We start from the raw sequence: 20,887 nt of genomic DNA on the forward strand, positions 1-20,887 counted from the left end.
GCATCATTAATATCATCAACTTTACTCCCTCTTAAGTACATGACTTGCCTTCTCATTACAATTTATATCAGCTAACACAATTTCATAAATATCCTTAAAAGTTACATCTTTAAATAAATTCTTAAGACCATATTCATCACATTGAGTATTCTCAGAGGTATCATTATTCAAAACTTCATGACTACTTTGTGTCTTATTAAATAAATTTGTCAAGATGTCTGCATCTAGTTCATTGCCTACATCTGGTTTACAAGCTTTTATCTCTGGTTATACTATGTAAAATTTCCTCCAACAACTCTGTTGAACTTCATTTTATTTCCCTGATATGACCTGTCATCCTTATTATAAGATTTTCCCCCTAAGATTACCTCTACCTCTTCTACTTGTATTAGCCATGTTTCTAGTTACATCAAAACTCGCCTCAGACCAGCAGACTCTCTGTGAAGTGGAAGCCAGTTTCCCTTATTGTTTCTTCTGTTCTCGAGTTGTCTGTTATCATACCTCCTTTTGTTACCATACTCTTGTCTGTTTCCTGCCTCTCATTCTCTCTCATTAGATCACTTCCTATCGTGTCTTTGGTCACGTCTTCTATAGTTATCTCTAGGTGTCTCCCCCCTTGGATATATTCTCCTGTCCCTGTCATTATAATGATGATTATAGTTGTCTCTTCTTCCATTTCTGGCATCATTGTGGTTGCTTAGCCACCCCCATTATGATTGTGCCTACGTTCCCTGTTCTCTTCTCTCTGTGTATCATTCCATTCTCAGGCCACATTTAGTTTGTCAACATATCTATGAAATTGCTCTATAGAATTATCCAGTCCATAAACTAGACCCCCATTGAACTTTTTTGTAAATGACTTTTTTAAAATGTCAATCTGTTTTAAATCATCTAGAGGTTAGACCAAAGTAATTGCTTTGCGCAGAAGGTCTTCATACTATCATTGCCTTCCCTAAAACATGGACCATTTTAAAAATGTTGTCTTGATTTTTGTCTGTTTTGTCTCAGACTAGAATTTTTCTAAGAAAGTCATATCTGTTTGGATGTGTTGATTTGCCCAGGAAAGTGCTTCTCTGTCCAGAAATTTTTTGACAAACTTTTGTCAGACATGGTATTGTTAAAGTTATCTTTACATTGAAATAAAATCCACAATATGAATCTTGTTCCCACTAGGGAAATTTTTCTGTTGATGTTCCAGCCGCTACTGTTATTGAAACAACAGTCTGTGGTAATCAGACTCTCGTCAGTTTCATTAACTTTCTTTTAGACCTGACTGACTTCAGTTACACATGTATCAACGCTACTCTTTACAGTTAAAATCTCAGAATTGTAATGTTTTTCAGACTCAACTAATTGTAAATTTCTTCTCCTTTTTTATTTTATCATGCAATTTTTTGTTATTTTTATCTTTCAACTTCAGCTAAAGGATCATTATGTGTAAATTGAAGTTTGGGAGGGGATTACTGTAGTCAACTGCATTGGGACATTACACGAAATCATAAGCGATGAACGAAATCGTGTACCGGACCAGGATTCGAACCCGGGATCTCCTGCTTACTAGGCAGGTGCGTTAACCACAGCACCATCTGGGACACAGTGTTATGCAACTGCGTGGACTACCTCAGCAGACCTCACGGCCAACCCACATTCCCCACCCCCACCCGAGTGCCACCTATCCGCAGTCCCTGTCCATTTCCTCCATGCTCACTACTCTGGGATTTCCACTGGAGATCGTACGTAATTATTCATCCACACTGAAGAAGGTGTAAGCATTGCCCATCTAGGTGAATTAATTGTATGAATGTTCTAAAGGACAGACACCACATGTTAGTATAAAAGGTCTTTATTAACTTCCTCCACCTTTTGTTACTCAAATTTAATCTAGCGTCAAACTTCTGGTTTTCATTATCAAAATATTTTTCAGATGCAATTAATTCTTGTTCTACATTCTCAATATATTTGGTGCTATTGGTTGTAGCTATTTTGGCAGTATTTAATTCCTTCCTAAAATCTTTAAGGTCCTCATTCTGTTGCTCTAAAGTTAGCTTTAATTTGTCAAGCTTCTGACCCTGGTGATAAAACTTTTGACCCTGCTGATCACTTTTTGACACTGTTTGGTGGCTGACTCAATAAGTTTGGCTATCATGTCTTATTTGCACCCTTAGTGACTTCCACATAAGTGAACCCATGAAAAGGAGAGCAAACAATACTTGTATCACTCCTCACATCCCCTTATTCTGATTGATTATCAGTTAAATTGACTACATTTTCTGGCTTACCTTCGTCTCCCTCCCTATTTCAGTTTTCATTATTTACACCGTTACACAAGTTAATTTTCTATCACTCAAAATAAACAAATATTAAATAGTTTTCCTATTCACTCTTTTTTCAAACGACCTACCTTATTGCATTGGCACCTTTTTTGGCATTTAAAAAATGTGTTTCCAAATACCTTCTGTTTTACGAGGTGTGGAAACTACAGCGTGCAGATCAGATTACAGGTTGACTGCAGTAACTAGGTTGTGTGTAGCCATCTGTTGGCAGCTTCCACACAGATGTTGTCATCAATTTCTCGTGGATATTGCATGCCTTTTCTTTTTGTGAGCATCCTCAGTGCACCTGAAACTTGAAATTAATATCTGTACTGCAATCTGGCTTATTTTGAAGCCCAGCTCCTCCATCACTTTGTAACGTTACACTGTTTCAGTATCTGCTGAAGTGTAACAGAATTTGTCGCTGTCCGTGACAACAGCTAATATTGCAAGTAGTTCATCACACGGGGGTGTAAATGCAGTGAAGTACAAATATTTATTGTCTTCTTTTCTTCTTTCCTGCAACAGTTGGTTCTTGTAGATAATCTGGAGTTCCTCCGATCTGCAGACCTTGTGTGTGATATGTATAATAATCAAGTTTACATATGCACCATTTTAAATAATACTGTTTATCATCAGATTGTTGGGACTGGTGACAAACATAGATTTCGCCTCAAAATCTGATGGAAGACTGACATGCTGGCTTCAAAACTCTGCCAGTACTTATAGTAAACACTATGATGGGTTAATAATTGTAAACAGACTTTAAGTGAGTTACAATTACAAGTTTTACATTGAGTTGACAATTCAGATGGCAAAATGCTTGTAATTTACAAAAATTTTTAAATACAAAGGTCACAGTAGTTTTTATGTTTTCGTAGTGAAATACGAGATCTTCAGTTTAACAACAGTTCAGTTACTTCTTTCTTTACTTATGGTAAAATTAGTTAATAAAAAAGAATTCCTTCCATATATTGAGATAGACAAAATTAAATACATTATTGTTTGATATAGGCAAAACTTGTGTATCTGGATTTATTGTCTGTAAGTTAGATTAGTTTATATTTCTTAATGATGTCCTCACTGTGAATTGTACAATTTTTATGTATTAACTTGTTTCTGTACCTTTGAACACATGAGAAGTTTAAGAACATTTAATAGAACTACATTTGGGTTAATATTATATTGATGTAAGGCTGCTGTAATGTTTGATAAATCACATTACATCACTCATTGTCTGTGATCACGTTGTTGTGACCTATGAAAGAGCAGATAATCTTATTTATTCCTACCCGTATCATCAGTACATTTCAATATATACGATATTATTAGATACGAGGGTTGGAACTTTAATAGTGGCAACTATTTATTTACAGCTCGTACAAAATAGATACATGTTTCAAAGTTTTACTGATCTTCAAAGTAGTCACCAGCATTGTGTATAACCCGTTGCCAGTGATGTGGAGGTCGTAGGATACTCTTAGCAGTGCCAGTTGTGTTGACAGTTCGAGCGGCGCAGTCTATTACCCAACGAATTTGTAGCAGTTCTGAAGCAAAGACTGTGAAGTGTTTCCTTCAGTTTAGAAATCGAGTTGAACGTACGAGGGCTTAAGTCAGAGGAGTGCAGTAGGTGGTATAGCACTTAGCAGCCCCATTAGTCAAACAAATCAGTTACAGCTTGCACTGTACGTGCTTGAGCATTGTCCTACAAAATGATGGTCAGAATGATGGTCAGGTCCTGCAGAAAGTGTCATCACTTCTGTCTCTAAGCTGGTCGTAGGCTGTGTTCCAAAAATTAACAGCACATTTATTATTTTTCTTTTATTTTCTCAAGGAAAGGACAGGTACTTTTTTTTCAGTTCCTATAGTAATGTGTCACATCACCAACAACTTTAATCTTGGCACAATTCAGTGCACCTTTAACCCTTACAGACACAGATTCTGATTCATTTACTTTGACGATTCCTTGTCCTAAGAACCAACGGCATTGTAGACATATAGTAAGATGAACCACGATCTCTGTTATACACTTCACATATCTGAAATGTACAATAAGCAATAACTCCTCGGCTGTTAAAAGTCTCCAGCCCTGATACAGTCTCCACTTTACCACCACGAACTAGAGCCACAGTTACCCAACCATTACCATGTGCACTAGTATCAGCATTAGTAAGTGTAAAATTCAGTACGCATCTACAAAACACTGAAGGACCATGAAGAATAACTTGCGTACCTACTCCGCTCTTCATAGTAATAGATATATTATCAATAGCTTTATACACTGTAAGGCGCGAACACCTTCTCCTCCTAAAATAACGCGGCATAACTAGTCTGTGTCCATGGTTCGAAATAATGTGTAAAATGAAACTTCAATCTACTAGTAGCATGCTTCCATTTAACATTAACACTATTAAAATTCCAAAGAGAAGGAGAATCTACATCTGACTTCTTTCTAAATATATTAACCAAGCAGTTGGTACTAGGTTTCTGTACAATAGCATCGACACAGACTAGTTACGCTGCGTTATTTTAGGAGGAGAAGGCGTTCACACCTTACAGTGTATAAAGCTATTGATAATATATCTATTACTATGAAGAGCGGAGTAGGTGCACAAGTTTAGGGCTGGAGACTTTAAAAAGCAGAGAAATTATTGCTTATCATACATTTCAGGTACGTGAATCGTATAACAGAGATCGGGGTTCATCTTACTATATGTCCACAATGCCGTTGGTTCTCAGGACAAAGAATCATAAAGTAAATGAATCAGTGTCTGTGTCTGTGTGGGTTAAAGGTGCATTGAATTGTGCCATGATTAAAGTTGTTGGTGATGTAGAGAGATAGATGAATTTTAAATAATACTGTTTATTACACATTGTAGGGACTGACGAAAAACATAGATCCACCTCAAAATCTGACAGAAGACTGACCTACTGGCTTCAAAACTCTGCCAGTATTTATTTCAGTATTTAGTGAATGAATATTCTGTGTGTGACTTCGTGTATGGCCGAAAGCAGCTGTTATGTTTCAACAGAAAAGCTTCTGTCTACGAATCAGCTAGGATTTAGAAAGCATCACTCATACATAACTCAGCTTGCCTTTCCTCTCTTGATATTCTACAGGCAATGGGTGGAGGGTAACAGCCAGATTCCATATTTTTAAATTTCTGAAGCATTTGAGATGGTGCCCAATGCCGTGTGTTGATAAAGGATCAACCGTATGTTATTTGTTCGCAGATGTGTGAGTGGATTAAGATTTCTTCAGTAATAGAACCATTGTCCTTGATAGCAAGTGTTCATCAGGGAGAAAGCTATCATCAGGAGAGACCGAGGGAAATGTGGTAGGACCGTTCTTTTCCTCTGTGTATATAAATGGTCTGAAAGACAGGGTGAGCGACAGTTTAAGGCTGTTTGCTGATGACACTGTGGTGTACAAGAAAGTGACTGTAGCAATATACAAGATGGCTTAAGCAAAATTTGTAATTGGTGTGATGAATGGCAGCTTGCTCTAAATATAGAAAAATGGAAGTTAATCTGAATAAGCAGCAAGAACAAGTATGTAACACTTAAATACAGCATTATTAGGATGCTGCTGGGCATAATCACATTGATTAAATATCTGGGCATAACATTGCAAAGTAATATGAAATGGAACGAGCATGTCAGGTTAGTGGTAGGGAGTGTGAATGCTCAACTTCGTTTTGTTGGGGTAATTTTGGGAATGTGTAGCTCATCCGTAAAGGAGACGCAGTGTATAATGCTAGTGTGACCCATTCTAGATTACTGTTCGGGCATTTGGGATCCCCACCAGGTCGAATTAAAGGAAGACATTGAAGTAATTCAGAAGCATACTGCTAGATTTGTTACTGGCTAGTTCGATCAGCATGCAGGTATCACATATATGCTTTGTGAACTCAAATGCGAGTCTTGGAGGCAAGACAACATGCTTTTTGCCAGGCACTAATGTGGAACTTTAGAGAACTGACATTTGATGCCAACAGCAGAAAAATTCTGCTGTTGTTGCCAACGTACATTACGCATAAGGACCATGAACATAAGGGAAATTAGGGCTCGTATTTAGGCATATAGACGGCTGTTTTTCCCTTGGTCTGTTTGCGAATGGAACAGGAAAGAAAACGACTAGTAGTGGTACATGGTGCCCTTCGCCATGCACTGTATGGTGGCTTGCAGAGTGTGTATGTAAATGTAGATACAAATACCAAGAAAAATGTTAACTGGGCAAGTGAACAGCAGATAATGAAACCTTGCTGAGTAGAGACTGCTCTGTGTCTTTGTTTTCAACAGAGTTGTTATTTCGTGCATATAGCCTCTATTTGTGTATATTATTGGTAATTCATGTTTCTTTTCCACTATTAGCATGTCATTTTATGTTAGCTGTACATTGAATTGTTGTTCTTTTTTGCAGTATTACCGGGCAGATGGCATCCCTACGAGGCATCTAGAAAGAGGTGTTTGCGCTGTGTGTGGCAATCACATACAAGCAAAGGAAAATGAGGAAGGATTAATTGAAAACACTTACAAACTATCCTGTGATCATTTGTATCCTTTTCACATTTAGTAATAACATCTTCTATGCTGTACATGTATTCTACTCTCCCCACCCCCTTCCTTTAATAAAAATCCCAGTGTCTCCCTTGTTACTTACAACTTCCTCCATTTGCATCACATTTTCCATCCTGTTTTCAGTTTTCACACTTCTTATTAAAAACATTTACATCAACCAAACGAATGCGCAATAAATTAACCAGCAAGCACACATATACATTCAAGAAATTGGGTGCTGTGTTCTACATATTTCATCTTTTCAAGATAGGATTCCATATTATTGTATTTTCAAGATAGGATCCCATATTATTGTATAGAAATGAACTCTTTAATGCCCCCAGAAACATGAATTCTAGCAATAATTTTAAATAAAATATTATAAGTTGCGCATGTGCGTTTTTTTTTTTTTATTTATTTATTTTTATTTTTATTCTTTTTTTTATTTTTATTCTTTTTTTTATTTTTTATTTTATTTTGTTTTTATTATTATTAGTATTATTTTTATTTTATGTTATTTTTCTTTTCAAAATTGAAGCTGTTGAACTCCGTTGTTGTTTCTTTAAAGGCCAATGATGTTTAAAATCTACTACCAATCACAGTTGAAGGTGGTTTATTTAAATCACAATGGACAATCCAGGTGGAAATATCAACAGTGTAAGGAGAAGATACATTGTTACTTAACGTAAAAGTGACACATTAAGTTGCAGTCAGGAGCAATTAAGACACTTATACTTAAGCTTTCGGCCACAGCCTTCGTCATCCGAGCTGCCAGAGATGGCACTTATATGTGCATGAAGTGTGCTTGCTTGTTTGAATGAATGTGTGCATGTGTGTTTCTTTTTCTGATGAAGACTGTGGCCGAAAGAGTATGTATAAGTGACTTTTAATTGTGCCTGTCTGCAACTTAACATGTCATCTTTACGGTAAGTAGCAATCTATGTTTTGTTTACATTGTTGTTATTTAAATCATAAGCAACTTTGGCCTTACACCCATCTTCAGGTGATTATACATTCAGTTTCATGTTCCACATTCGCTCTTGGAGTTCAGTCCATCCTAAAGGGTAAATTATGTGACAAATGTGCTGTTATGGTCTGGATACTGGTACTCATAGTACATTTTGTTCTAAATAGGAACACAAGGAAACACATGGCTGTAAAAGAGGTACAATTTATTGGCTCGCAGAGTGACTTCAACAAGAATACAATAAAAGCAGTTCACACATCTCGAACACATTTAACAAGTGAAGACATGGAGGTCAATGACCCATACATGCCCTCATAAAGATGCTATCCATGTGAGGTGTTGCTCTTGTAGTGCTGTGTGAGCACAGTGGACCTGGTGATGGCAGTCGGTGACTGGGCTGCCCCTGGCGCCTGCCTCAAGTAGTGTGCAGATGTGCGTTTTGAATGTTGGCACTCACTATGCTAGCTGCAGTGGCCCCACTTATGTCTGCTGTGGGCGGTGGATGTAGTAGCTGACGGGTTACTGTAATCCTCCTTCCTTGCAGGGAGAACAAACCAGGTGTCACTGTCCACAATGCTGTGACTAAAGAGATGCCCAGGGCACCCTTGACAGTGCTGAGGGCTGCAGCCAAAGGCATGAGAAGTTCCCAGCTCTGCGAGTACAGATTAAAATATGTTGGACAGGGGCACCTCCAGTGACAGGGGTGGGAACCATCTGGACATCTGAGTCTTAAGACGATGGATGCCAGCATGGGCAGCAACAGTGGTGGACTGTATAGGAGAAGCTCTGGTGAAGGAGACCTGGCTTCCATCCCTGGTTGCAGCACCTGCCTAGTGCACTTGCTGCAGGAAGCAGATATGCCATCGATGCTGACAAAGCCCCAACCTTCAGGGCAGACGGGCATGACCAGGCCTGCTCGGACTTGGGCCAATGAAGACGTTGTGCCCATGGCATGAATAGGACACTCTATGTCCAGCCTGGAATACAGCTAGTCCTTGTGGCGTGCCACGAGTAGAACTTCAATGTAAATCCTGAAGACGTGGTGAATACGTTGGCTTTGGACAACAGGCAGTATCCAGTGGGGGCACCATTCAAATGCTGTGCCCTATACTGGTGTGCTGGGCATGAACATCAACAAAAGCAGTGCTGCTGGAGGATGCCTGCCTGGCAGTAAGAGGTTGAGCAGTGTCCATGACTGATGACTGTGCAGTAGTTCGGTGAGACTCTTTGCCCCAGTGGGCGTCATCCCATAAGAGCTTAAGAAAAAGGCAGGCAATCTTATACGTTCTTGCACATCTGTATCTTATATGTTAGGACAAGGAATTCTGCCTCGCCATTTGACTGCAGATGGGTAGGAGGCACTGTGACATAGCAAATACCATTGTGTGTACAAAAGGCCTTGAAAGATTGCGCTATGAACTGAGGGCCAGCAAGCCTTCTATATCGTCACCTGTGTGTTGACAGTTGTGTTGCAGATCGACAATGTACGACATACAGAAAATGAGAAAAAAGTGTCAGCTGCCAATAATCAGAAAGTGTCTAAAAAGAAGGACCAGCAAAATCAACGTGGACCTCCTCCCAAGGCTGTGTACAGGACAGCCACAGCAAAAAAAAAAAAAGTGTGACATCACATGCTAACCTGGAGACTTGTGGCAGGCCTTGACAATGTGTTCCGCACCCCAATTGATGTCTGACCAAAACATATGGCAGCACGCCAACAGTTTTGTGCGAGTGTTCTGTGGAGGACCTTCTGTTGCAGAGCTGCTGGAACTACGATGTTGGGTGTAAACCCTTCTGTCGACAGGAGACTTAATGCCACCCAAGAGAGAGGGGATGGTGAAGTATTTTACAGTTATGAAGCGTTTCTGATGCCCAGCTCGGCATGCGGTTGGGCCACCCATGCTGTACCGTGTGTACAACCTGCCAGAGTGCTGGACCAGCCCCACGACAGAGGAAATATGAAAACTAGTAATGGGGAAACCAATCTCCGTGTATCTTGCCTCCATATCCAGTTGAAAACAAACCAGTTCTTCCTGGTCGAACATCCAGAGCATCCATATTCGCATGTTGTGACATGGAATGAAAATGTATGTCATAATTGTACTGGGACAAGGACAGAGCCCAACACTGAAGACAATGAGTGGCTTTGTCCAGTAAGGATGCCGGAAGGCTAAACAGGGAGACCAAAGTTTTATGGTCAGTAATTAAGTAAAATATTTTTTTTATGTGTAGACAATAACAAGAGCTTCTTTTCCACCTGAGACTAACATTGCTGAGCAGAGTTGAGTGTTTTTGCTGCAATAGGCTGTTCGGAGACATCTGAATGATGAAGAGCCAGGACCACCCCAATTCTGTACTGGGACTTGTCTGTGACCAGGACCAGATGCTTGCCGGGTTGAAATATTGTAGTACAAAGCACAGAGCAAACACTGCTCTTGAGTTACACAACATGAGGCTCACAGGCTGCAGACAAAACAAAAGGATCACTTTTCTGAAGCAACAGATGCAAGGGATGGGTGACAGCAGTCACTCTGTGAATAAATTTCTGATAGTACACCACTTTCCCAAGGAATGCGTGAAGTTCTTGTTGATTAGACTGACGGTAAATCCACGTGCTGTTCCATGGCGTGCATGCCTTTTGGGGAAATTTCATAACACAAATAAAAAAAATGAAAGGCTGGAAAAAACTAGACATATAAAGATTACATTTGAGGCCCACAGCCTGTAGAACAGTAAACAAAGAACAGAGATTACGTGGGTAATCCTCCATGGTACCACCTGTTACGACAATATCACCGAGTTAGTCAATGCAATGAGGGACAACCCTTGTAAGTTGTTATAAAAAAATTTTGATACTGATGAAGACCTAATGACATATTAACCATAAGCAACTGTTCTGATGCCTCATTCAATAGAATCTGAGGGTGGGCTTCGGGCAAGTCGATTTTGAAAAAGGATTGACTCTGAGCCAACTTTTCATAGTTTACAATTGACTTACAAACTGTGTTAGCCATGCCTACGAATCAGCTGTTTCATAGCTTACCAACAGTGGGGACCATAGACTGGCATACACTTGTGAATTGAGCAGATACTTGGTGGCCTCCCTGCTGACTTGTAGAATTAATGGCTTATCCATCACCCACATTTCAATGAAAAGTTCATTCTGGCCTGCAGACAATGGTGAAAACAACAACGAAACAGTACGAATATCGACATCCATTGATTCCTGTGATGACTCCTGGGGGAGGACGGGAAAGAGGCCCACCACCTGCTTGTGCTGTACAAAATAAGAGGGGCATGAAGAATGTGACATTTGCTGTTCTTGCTGCCAACATCATTTTCATCCGTGTTGGCTCAGTTGGCTTGTATGTACTGTAACTAGCCCTTCTCCAGTGAAACATAGTAAAGGGCAATCATAGTCCAAGGAGTGGGAGCTAAACATAATTACATGCATGGAAGATCATTGGCAGCATAGTAAAAAAACAATTATGAATAAATAAGTTCGCAGAAGTATGGGCATGTAGTGCATAAGAAAAACTACAGACACTCAAGGAAGGACAAGACGCAAATGCTACAAAAGCTGTTGTTTGCACATTTCAAGGATGTTCAATACAATTTACAGGACGTGCATGATAGTGACCTACTACGTTATGCACATAAAATCACACATGGCATAAATTGCAATGATTTCAAAGGATGCAGTGGGTAGTCACACAACTTCAAACAGTGCTGCAGAATTGGAAGATGTAAGAGAACAAAATTTCAAACAAAGCATCAGTTTTATGATGCACAGAAAACTGTAGAATCAGCCCAAAAGTTTGTAGATGAGATAAGAAAACGTATCCCATCATACAGCAAAAATCATATGAAAGGAACCCTGGAAATTAGAGGTACCAAGAAAGATGTATCAAGATCAGCGAACGTCAATGCATTAACACATTCATATGTAATTATGCTGACTATTAATCTGGATGGTAAATTGGCTGGAAAGTTATTTATTGTGCTGTGAGAACTTGGAGGTGCTCTGCCCCCCTAAGATCCTTTCTCGTGTGAATGATCTTGCGAGGACAGTAGGGAATATTTAGGTCACAGTGAGCAAGAGTGGGAAAATGGTTGTAAGAGAACAACAACTATGGAATGCACACTGTTTTTGACCAATAGCTAGTCAAAATAACTTTCTTTTGCTTGATTGCTTGTATGTTTATAAAAATCATACTACGTTAGAGCAAACTATCCCTCGGAACCAGCAAATTCAGCTTTGGATGTCTGTTTTCATCATGCCTATAAAACATATGTCGCACTGTGTACAGCTACACCTTAAAGGATAGCCAGTTTTACAATAAGCTCCACAACAGACTGTTTCACATTCGATTGCATGCCATCACATTCCATCAGTTCTCATTGCCCAAGTATACCAATATGATTCTATATGCATTTTTTAAGAGCAGAATGTCCTGTATGGCTTGTAACTCTCAAGAAGTTTTTGATGGTGCAAACCTTTGTGGTCATAGTGGCACTCAATTTTGCATTCAGTGTTCATGGTTGAGTTGATTATTTGCTTTGAACTTTTCTTGAAAGTTGACAGTGTCCATTTTGTGAAATGTAATATGAACGTCCCATAGAAGATTGATCTCTGCACCCTCCTGACACTCATTTTCTGTCGGCATCCTAATGCACATGGTGAAACATTGGCAACTAATATTTTTCGTGTCGTAACTATTGACATACACTTTCAAATGAGCCTTACTTAATAGGTTCCTTGTTAGCGGTGATGAACTGACACTGATGACAGTCCATGAAGCTCAGCCATTATTGCAGCTGTTTGCGACATGGGTAGAATTCACCATGCACAGTGACCACATGTGTACACTGGTGGTGGTAAGAGGACTGCAAACAACACATCTTCTCAAAAAAAGAGTGATGCTGGTTCAGTGATGAGGAGCTAACTGGCACAGTAAGTGATGCATACAAGGGGATATCTGTGATAAGGCAGAAGGACTTACTGACCTCCATGTTGACCACCCTGAACGCCAGTTTTCATCATGGTTTGGGGGGGGGGGGGGTGGTTCGTGGTTCAGCAGCACATTAACAACTGGCAGCTGAGCGTGGGTCAGCATAGCCAACCACTGCTCCAACATGGGTGTGTGCGCACCTGTTGTTGTTGCAGAGGTGTCCATAGAAAAGCCTCCCTGGAAGAGCTAAATGACAGAAAACCACTGAATCCAAAACACATGAAAATTCGGCTCTTGGCATTGTCACTTTTGTTCTGACTAGGAATACAAGGAAACCACAGCTGTAAAAAAGAGAAAACTTATTGACCGATTGAGCGACATCAGTAAGAATTTGATGAAAATAGTTTACACATCTCAAACACATTTAACAACTTCAGGCCCTTACAAAGATACCATCCACATTAGATGTTGCTGGCATAGTGCTGCACACTCATGCAGACCTGGTGACAGTGGTCAGTGACTGGGCTGCATCTGGTGGCCGTGTCGGGTAGGTCTGGGCACAGTTTGAATGTCAGAGGCACTGCACTTGCCGTAGTTGCCCAACTTAAGTCTGCCATGGTTGGTAAGTATAGTAACTGGCAGGTTACTACACATTCAACTCGTACCACTTTGCCATGTCTGGTGATTTCACTTATGTCTCCTTTTTCAACATTTGGGGTGTACAGTAAACTCCATCATTAAATGGGGAAACATGAAACTGAATGTGTTTTCACTTTGAAGATAGGCATAAGCCCAAAACTGGTTGTGGTTTAAGCAAACTGCCTTCAGTTGTAATTGACAACATAGTTTATTCAGTACCACAGTACATTATAATACACTTTTTATCTTCACTTTCTTTTGAAATAAAATGTTAATTGCAATTGTGTCTTTATTATGTAAATCACTTGTAACTTTAAGCAAACTGTAATGATGGATAAATCTGACATAGAAAGGAAGATAAAGATTTCAGTTCCCAGTGAATACTGAGAGGTATAATCTCTGATTTGACATCTATGGAGAAGCAAATAGAGGGTGGTATTATCACAGGAATGAGCTTGACACTTACCTGTGTCATAGAAAATATCAGTAGAAAACTGAAGCGCATCTGTCAAGTTGTAATGATTTGTGCCGCATTGTCTGCATAACTATGCATCAGCAGCTGTGGCTCTGCATCATTTGTGTTGTGCATGCTTTGCTGTGCTCCACTTCTGTTTGAGGTAGACTTTTATCTAATGGTTTGACAAAGTATAGCATTTGAAATTTTCAGAAATTTTTGAAAACAGTTGTTCAGCCTATTTTGCCAATTAAATTTTTTGCAGTGGGTGTTATTGGAGGTATTCTTGGGTAGCACGAGTTTTGGCTTGATGCAGTGAACCATTGTTAGTTATCCATGCTGGCAGTAGTTATTTGGATGTGATTATAACAATTGTATGATCACTAAAGCACAATTTTGTTTCATCATGTAATATTTGAAGACTGTGATTTACTGTCTGCTCTTAAACAGTGGAATAATACTCTTTGTTTCTTCAAGTTGTTCACAAATAGTATGATTAATACCTCATATATAATTTTATTACTTGTCACATGGACTGTGGGATAAGCTCTAATAAATCATTCCTCAAGGTAGATAACTGAGATTTTTATTATTACTCGTGTTGCTATGAGCTCATTGTGCATCATAATTTAATTCTTGCATATATAACCAATACTGAGATTACAAAACTCCTGTAAATATGTGTTGTATTCTCTCTCAACCCATATCTTACTTGCTTCTATGTGTAAATGAGTCAGTCTGTTGATCATATGTCTTTTCTCTGGACGGAGATTCTCAGCAGTTTTGGCATTGTAACATATTGAGTATGCTCTTCTTCATCTTCTTTTTATGCAATATACTCAGTCAGCAAATGAACTTTGTAATGTAGACAGTGCAATTACAGAGAGTTGGTTATGTAATTTTTACACTACCTCTTATGAACTTATATTCATTTTCTTTTATTTAGTGCAGACAGCTGATATGTTTTTGTACACACACAATTTTGATTTTACCTCCATCTTTATAAGGTACCTGTAAGTATACTCTTACAATTAGTGGTATTTTTATCCATAAAATGATAAAAAATAACCTGTACCAGTGTGAACTGTTTTATTTTTCTGATTAATCCATTTTCAGTTTAGTTTGATAATGGGTCAAGGCCTGAAATAAACAGATTGTGATATATTTTTGATCTTGTGTTAATACACCTAATTAAAGGATAAATTACAACAATTAATAATAATAATAATAATAATAATATAAATAAATAGCACACAGCTCAGTGCTGCTGCTAGCTGCCATCAGCTAACAGGCTCCAAATGAAGCAGTGCCGTGTGATTCACAGGGTCTCCTAATGGCACCAGAAATTGACTTCAATTAATACTGGCCTTAGGCTGTTCCGGGAAGTCAAGGGTCTTAAGATAAGCAATCTTCATGTTTTATATGTCAATCGTCAATCTGTTGTAGAATAATGGAACATGTTTTATGTTCTCGTATTATGACGTTCTTAGATAATACAAATCTCCTTCATCATAACCAACATGGATTCCGCAAACAGAGATCATGTGAAACTCAGCTCGCCCTATTTGCCCAAGAAATTCACAGTGCCGTAGACACTGGCGAGCAGATTGATGCCGTATTCCTGGACTTCAGGAAGGCATTTGATACGGTTCCGCATTTACGTTTAGTGAAAAAAATACGAGCTTACGGAATATCGGACCAGGTTTGTGATTGGATTCAGGATTTCCTAGAAGAAAGAACACAACATGTCATTCTTAACGGTTCAAAATCTGCAGATGTAGAGGTAATTTCGGGAGTACCGCAGGGAAGCGTGATAGGACCTTTATTGTTTACAATATACATAAATGACTTAGTTGACAACATCGGTAGCTCCGTGAGGCTATTTGCAGATGACACGGTTGTCTACAAGAAAGTAGCAACATCAGAAGACTCGTACGTACTCCAGGAGGACCTGCAGAGGATTAATGCATGGTGCGACAGCTGGCAGCTTTCCCTAAACGTAGATAAATGTAATATAATGCGCATACATAGGGGCAGAAATCCATTCCAGTACGATTATGCCATAGGTGGTAAATCATTGGAAGCGGTAACGACCGTAAAATACTTAGGAGTTACTATCCGGAGCGATCTGAAGTGGAATGATCACATAAAACAAATAGTGGGAAAAGCAGGCGCCAGGTTGAGATTCATAGGAAGAATTCTAAGAAAATGTGACTCATCGACGAAAGAAGTAGCTTACAAAACGCTTGTTCGTCCGATTCTTGAGTATTGCTCATCAGTATGGGACCCTTACCAGGTTGGATTAATAGAAGAGATAGACATGATCCAGCGAAAAGCAGCGCGATTCGTCATGGGGACATTTAGTCAGCGCGAGAGCGTTACGGAGATGCTGAACAAGCTCCAGTGGCGGACACTTCAAGAAAGGCGTTACGCAATACGGAGAGGTTTATTATCGAAATTACGAGAGAGCACATTCCGGGAAGAGATGGGCAACATATTACTACCGCCCACATATATCTCGCGTAATGATCACAACGAAAAGATCCGAGAAATTAGAGCAAATACGGAGACTTACAAGCAGTCGTTCTTCCCACGCACAATTCGTGAATGGAACAGGGAAGGGGGGATCAGATAGTGGTACAATAAGTACCCTCCGCCACACACCGTAAGGTGGCTCGCGGAGTATAGATGTAGATGTAGATGTAGATGTAGATATCTTTGTATGCATAGATTATCTTAAGTAAATAAGTAAAATACTTCAGCAGAATAGCTGACATGCAACATAATGAGAGATGGCACTCATCACTTTTTTGTAAATTTGTAAAAATCCCTCCCAGTTTGCCTCGTGCAACAGGCAGAAAATTGCTACATTCCTCCCACACCTCATCGCCACCATTCTATTCACACAATATTTTCTCCTGCACTTGCCTTCTTGCAATGTATTAGGGAGCTGGTATTGAGTAGAAGGATACTGGGCCACAAATTACTAAAAACACAAACCTTTGTATGAAAACACAGAAAATGATGCAAGACAATCTGAGTAACTACCCCCCCCCCCCCCCCCTCCTGCAAAATTAATTAATTTCCAGTAACACAACTGTTCATAGATATTACATAACTTTCAGAAATGACTGAGTGAAAATTAAAGAAAAATATTTTTTTGAGAACAGCATTAAGTTAATTTGAGAGATGCTTGGCACATAAGTCTAATCAGATCACTAGTCTATAAAATTAACTTTCATATTCCACAGTAAAAGTTTCAAAAACATATTAAAAATAGCTAACAGGTCATTAATATCAGCCAGCCACTATCATGTGACTGTTTGCAGATAATAAGAAGGAAGACCACTGTTTCGAAGCAAGCAGAATAGACTGACAACATTAAATTCAAAGTATGATACAAGTGGGAGTTTCAGAGCCAAGCAATTTATCTTTCTTCTCTTAAGTGTGGATGGTGATTGCCACTAGACATACAAACACTCTCAGTAAAGGCATCTATCAAACCAAAGCATTATTAGCTGGACGCACAATATAAACAACAGATACATCAAGCTATCATGTAACATACAAACTACTAATTAACAGTTTCATAATATTACAAAAAGGATAGTTGCTATTCACCATATAGCGGAGATGCTGAGTCACAGATAGGCACAGCAAAAAGACTGTCAGAAAATGAGCTTGAAACCAACAAGGCCTTCATTGGAGATAGAACATACACACAAGCGCGCGCGCGCGCGCGCACACACACACACACACACACACACACACACACACACACACAACTTAGAGACACGTAACTGCAGTCTCTGGCTGCTGAGGCCACACTGCAAGCAGCTGTGTGTGATGGAAGAGGCAGATGGGTGGTGGGAGTAGTATTTTCGTAGTATTGTTACACTAAATTTTGCATTTTCCATTGTTGAATTTTGACTGATAGCTTTTCTTCCATCCTGTAACCCAGTGCTGCTTTCCTTTGTTACTATTTTCTAATGCATTACTATACTCAATGTCCATCACTCTTTCTCATGTGTCCTTTGTTTCTCTTGTCATCCTACAAACTGCACAGCACTGCATACTCTGTGTACAAGCCACACTGTATCAACTGTCTTGGCCATGCACAATAGACGGCGAAAAGACCGCCCTGATTGTTGGCACATCATTTCGTGTCCCACATTTCTCCCACCAATATCATAAATCCAATACCTTCAAAGTGATTATTCTTCCTGTGTCACACTTGCTTATTTTTGCATGTTATTACCCTTACCTGCATGTGCTGTACGAACTTGTATCTCATCTTACCAACCCTTCCCCACCCCTGCTCATTCACCTCTCTATTCCAGTTCGCATGTACCAAATCCCCCAACTAGTCACATCTGCCGTCCTCCTTCTTCACACTTATCCACCAGCAATAACCATTACAATCTTTCAATTTAATTTTGCTTTAATCCCATTTTATCCTCACACCAGTTTCAGTTGGTTTTTGCCTTTCATTATCGGGCTACTCCCACAGATTTCACCTTGTTTTCCCCTACTCCATCCATTTCATCCTTTTCGTGATTTTCCCCCCTTGTGTTTGGGTGTATTTTTGCGGACTTTTTGGGCATATTTCTACGTTATTTACATATTTTACACAATTTTATCCTCCACCAACGATGCTTACTCCTTCAATCTGCGTCAATACAGGAAAGTTTCCTTATCCTTAGCCAGAGCCCAGCCCCCCCTACTTTTCCTGGGTTGTTGCTTGGCTCATGAAATCTTGTCAAACAGCCTTAATTTCAAATTACCCATCTATGGCTGCCACCCTTCCTCTCACAATGACCTCTGTCCTTTCAGATTCCGTCAGTCCTTAACCCTCGCCAACATAGTACTGCAAAACCATATCGATCCGGCCCAAATCTCCTCTCCATCTGTAAAATTCTCCTGCTATGGCATTCCAAATTCCTGGATCCCATAGCACACATTGAAACCTTTGCCCTCCGGTAACTAGAGCAACATGCACGATGCCAGCTCAAAAAACTGTCCACCCTGTTCACTTCCTATTCCTGCCTTGCCACTATCCACCACTTCTACAGCAACCTCTAGACCTCTCCCACATGCTCTTATAACTGAGAAACCCTACTTTGCAGATCAACATTTACCTCACCCTCAAAAACTCACTCCCACCACCATACAGAATCCAGAATCTGAACAGACCCAAAGTAAAATTACAAACCGTTCCTCCAAATGCTGTAGCTCCGCAGAAGAATTAGTTCCTTTCAAAGGCCTCACCTTTTGCTCCACTCCCACATTCAGTCACGCAGGACTTGTTAAAGACCTCCTCTCCTTTTCCTGGTCCCTACAGTGGAAACATGCCCCTCCAACCCTGCCAATCGGACTCACCCAAAGAGCAATGCTGAACCTTGACTCAGTTCACTATCCATTATCCACCCTGATTGCTTCTCAATCGCCCCATGTTAGCTTTTTAGAATTTCTTAACCTTGAACCTGGCCTCAGAATCATTTCCCAAATTCCTTAACATGCAAACTAATGTTACAGCCAAGGAAGAGATGCAATCCACCACCTAAAAACTGATCCCAAACCTATAATCTCACCTGCTGACAAAGGCTCCACCACTGTTGTTTTGAACCACAAGGATTACCTGGCAGAAGGACTCCGCCAGCTGTCAGATTCATCCACCTACAAACTATGCCACAGTGACCCCTTTGAGGACTCCAGCAGCATCTCCAGTCTCTCCTGAAATCCTTAAACCCATCCCAGAACCTCTCTCTCTCTCTCTCTCTCTCTCTCTCTCTCTCTCTCTCTCTCTCTCTCTCTCTCTCTCTCCCCCTCCCCCCTCCTCCCCTTAACCCTACCACTCCCCAAACTCCTACCTTCTACACCCTTCCTGAAGTACATTAATCCAACCACCCAGGATGCGTCATTGTGGCCCTACTGAGGGAATCTCTGCATTCGTAAATCAACCCGTTTTGTCTATTACATGCAACCTATTGTCATCTATAAAAGGTACCAACCATTTCCTCCACTGACTCTCCATAGTTCCTGTTCCGTTTCCACCTGTGCCCTGCTCATCACTGTTGATGCCCCTCCTTTTACACTAAGGTGCCTAATGCCCATGGCCTCACTGCTATTGAATAGTACCTTTTTCCAACACCCAACGCATTCCAAACGTACAACCTCCTTTCTAATCACCAAGACCAACTATGAACTCCCCACAGCTACTTCTCCTTCGAAGGCATTACCTACAAACAAATCTGGGGTATGGGTATGGCCACTCACATGGCACCATTCTATGCCAACCTATTCATGGGCAGTCTAAAGGAATCCTTCCTAAACACCCAGAATCCCAAACCCCTCACCTGGTTCCAATTCATTGATGACATTTTTGTGATCTGGGTTGAGGGTGAGGACACCCTGCCCACATTCCTCCAGGATCTCGACATCCCCCCCCCATTTGCTTCACCTGGTCCTACTCAGCCCAACAAGCCACCTACTTTGATGTTGACCTGCACCTCAAGGATGGTCACATCAGTACTTCTGTGCTTATCAAACCTACCAACCACGAGCTATACTTTCACTTTGACAGCTACCACCCATTCCACACCAAAAAGTCCCTTCCATACAGTCTAGCCACCTGTGGCCATTGCATCTGTGGTAATGAGCAGTCCCTCTCAAAATACATCAAAGGTCTCACTGAGGCTTTTGCAGATCGTAATTACCCTTGCAACCTTTTACAAAAACAGATCTCCCACGCCTTATCTTTCCAGTCACCCACCACCTCTCAGAGCCACACTGTTCAGTCGCAGAGGAGCATTCCCATCGTGACTCAGTACACCCAGGACTGGAGCAACTGAATAACATGCTCCACCAGGGTTTCGACTACCTGTCGCCATGAGGAATGTCCTACCACTGATGACCTCAGATGTTAAGTCCCATAGTGCTCAGAGCCATTTGAATGTGCTACCCACTATCCTTACCACCCTTCCCACAGTCGTATTCCACTGCC

The 20,887-nt window shown here is 40.3% G+C and overlaps 1 protein-coding gene across 1 annotated transcript in view; it reads left to right on the forward strand.

Annotated features, from left to right (window-relative positions):
• The window catches only part of LOC126412587 (RING finger protein 121), a 103,910-nt gene that overhangs the window by 60,404 nt on the left and 22,619 nt on the right, over positions 1–20,887 (forward strand). Inside the window, exon 6 of the mRNA XM_050082249.1 lies at positions 6,736–6,869. Within this exon, the coding sequence (XP_049938206.1) occupies positions 6,736–6,869 (134 nt within the window). The remainder of the gene's footprint in view (positions 1–6,735; positions 6,870–20,887) is intronic.

This window comes from Schistocerca serialis, chromosome 7, assembly GCF_023864345.2.
Source record: "Schistocerca serialis cubense isolate TAMUIC-IGC-003099 chromosome 7, iqSchSeri2.2, whole genome shotgun sequence".
NCBI lineage: Eukaryota > Metazoa > Arthropoda > Insecta > Orthoptera > Acrididae > Schistocerca > Schistocerca serialis.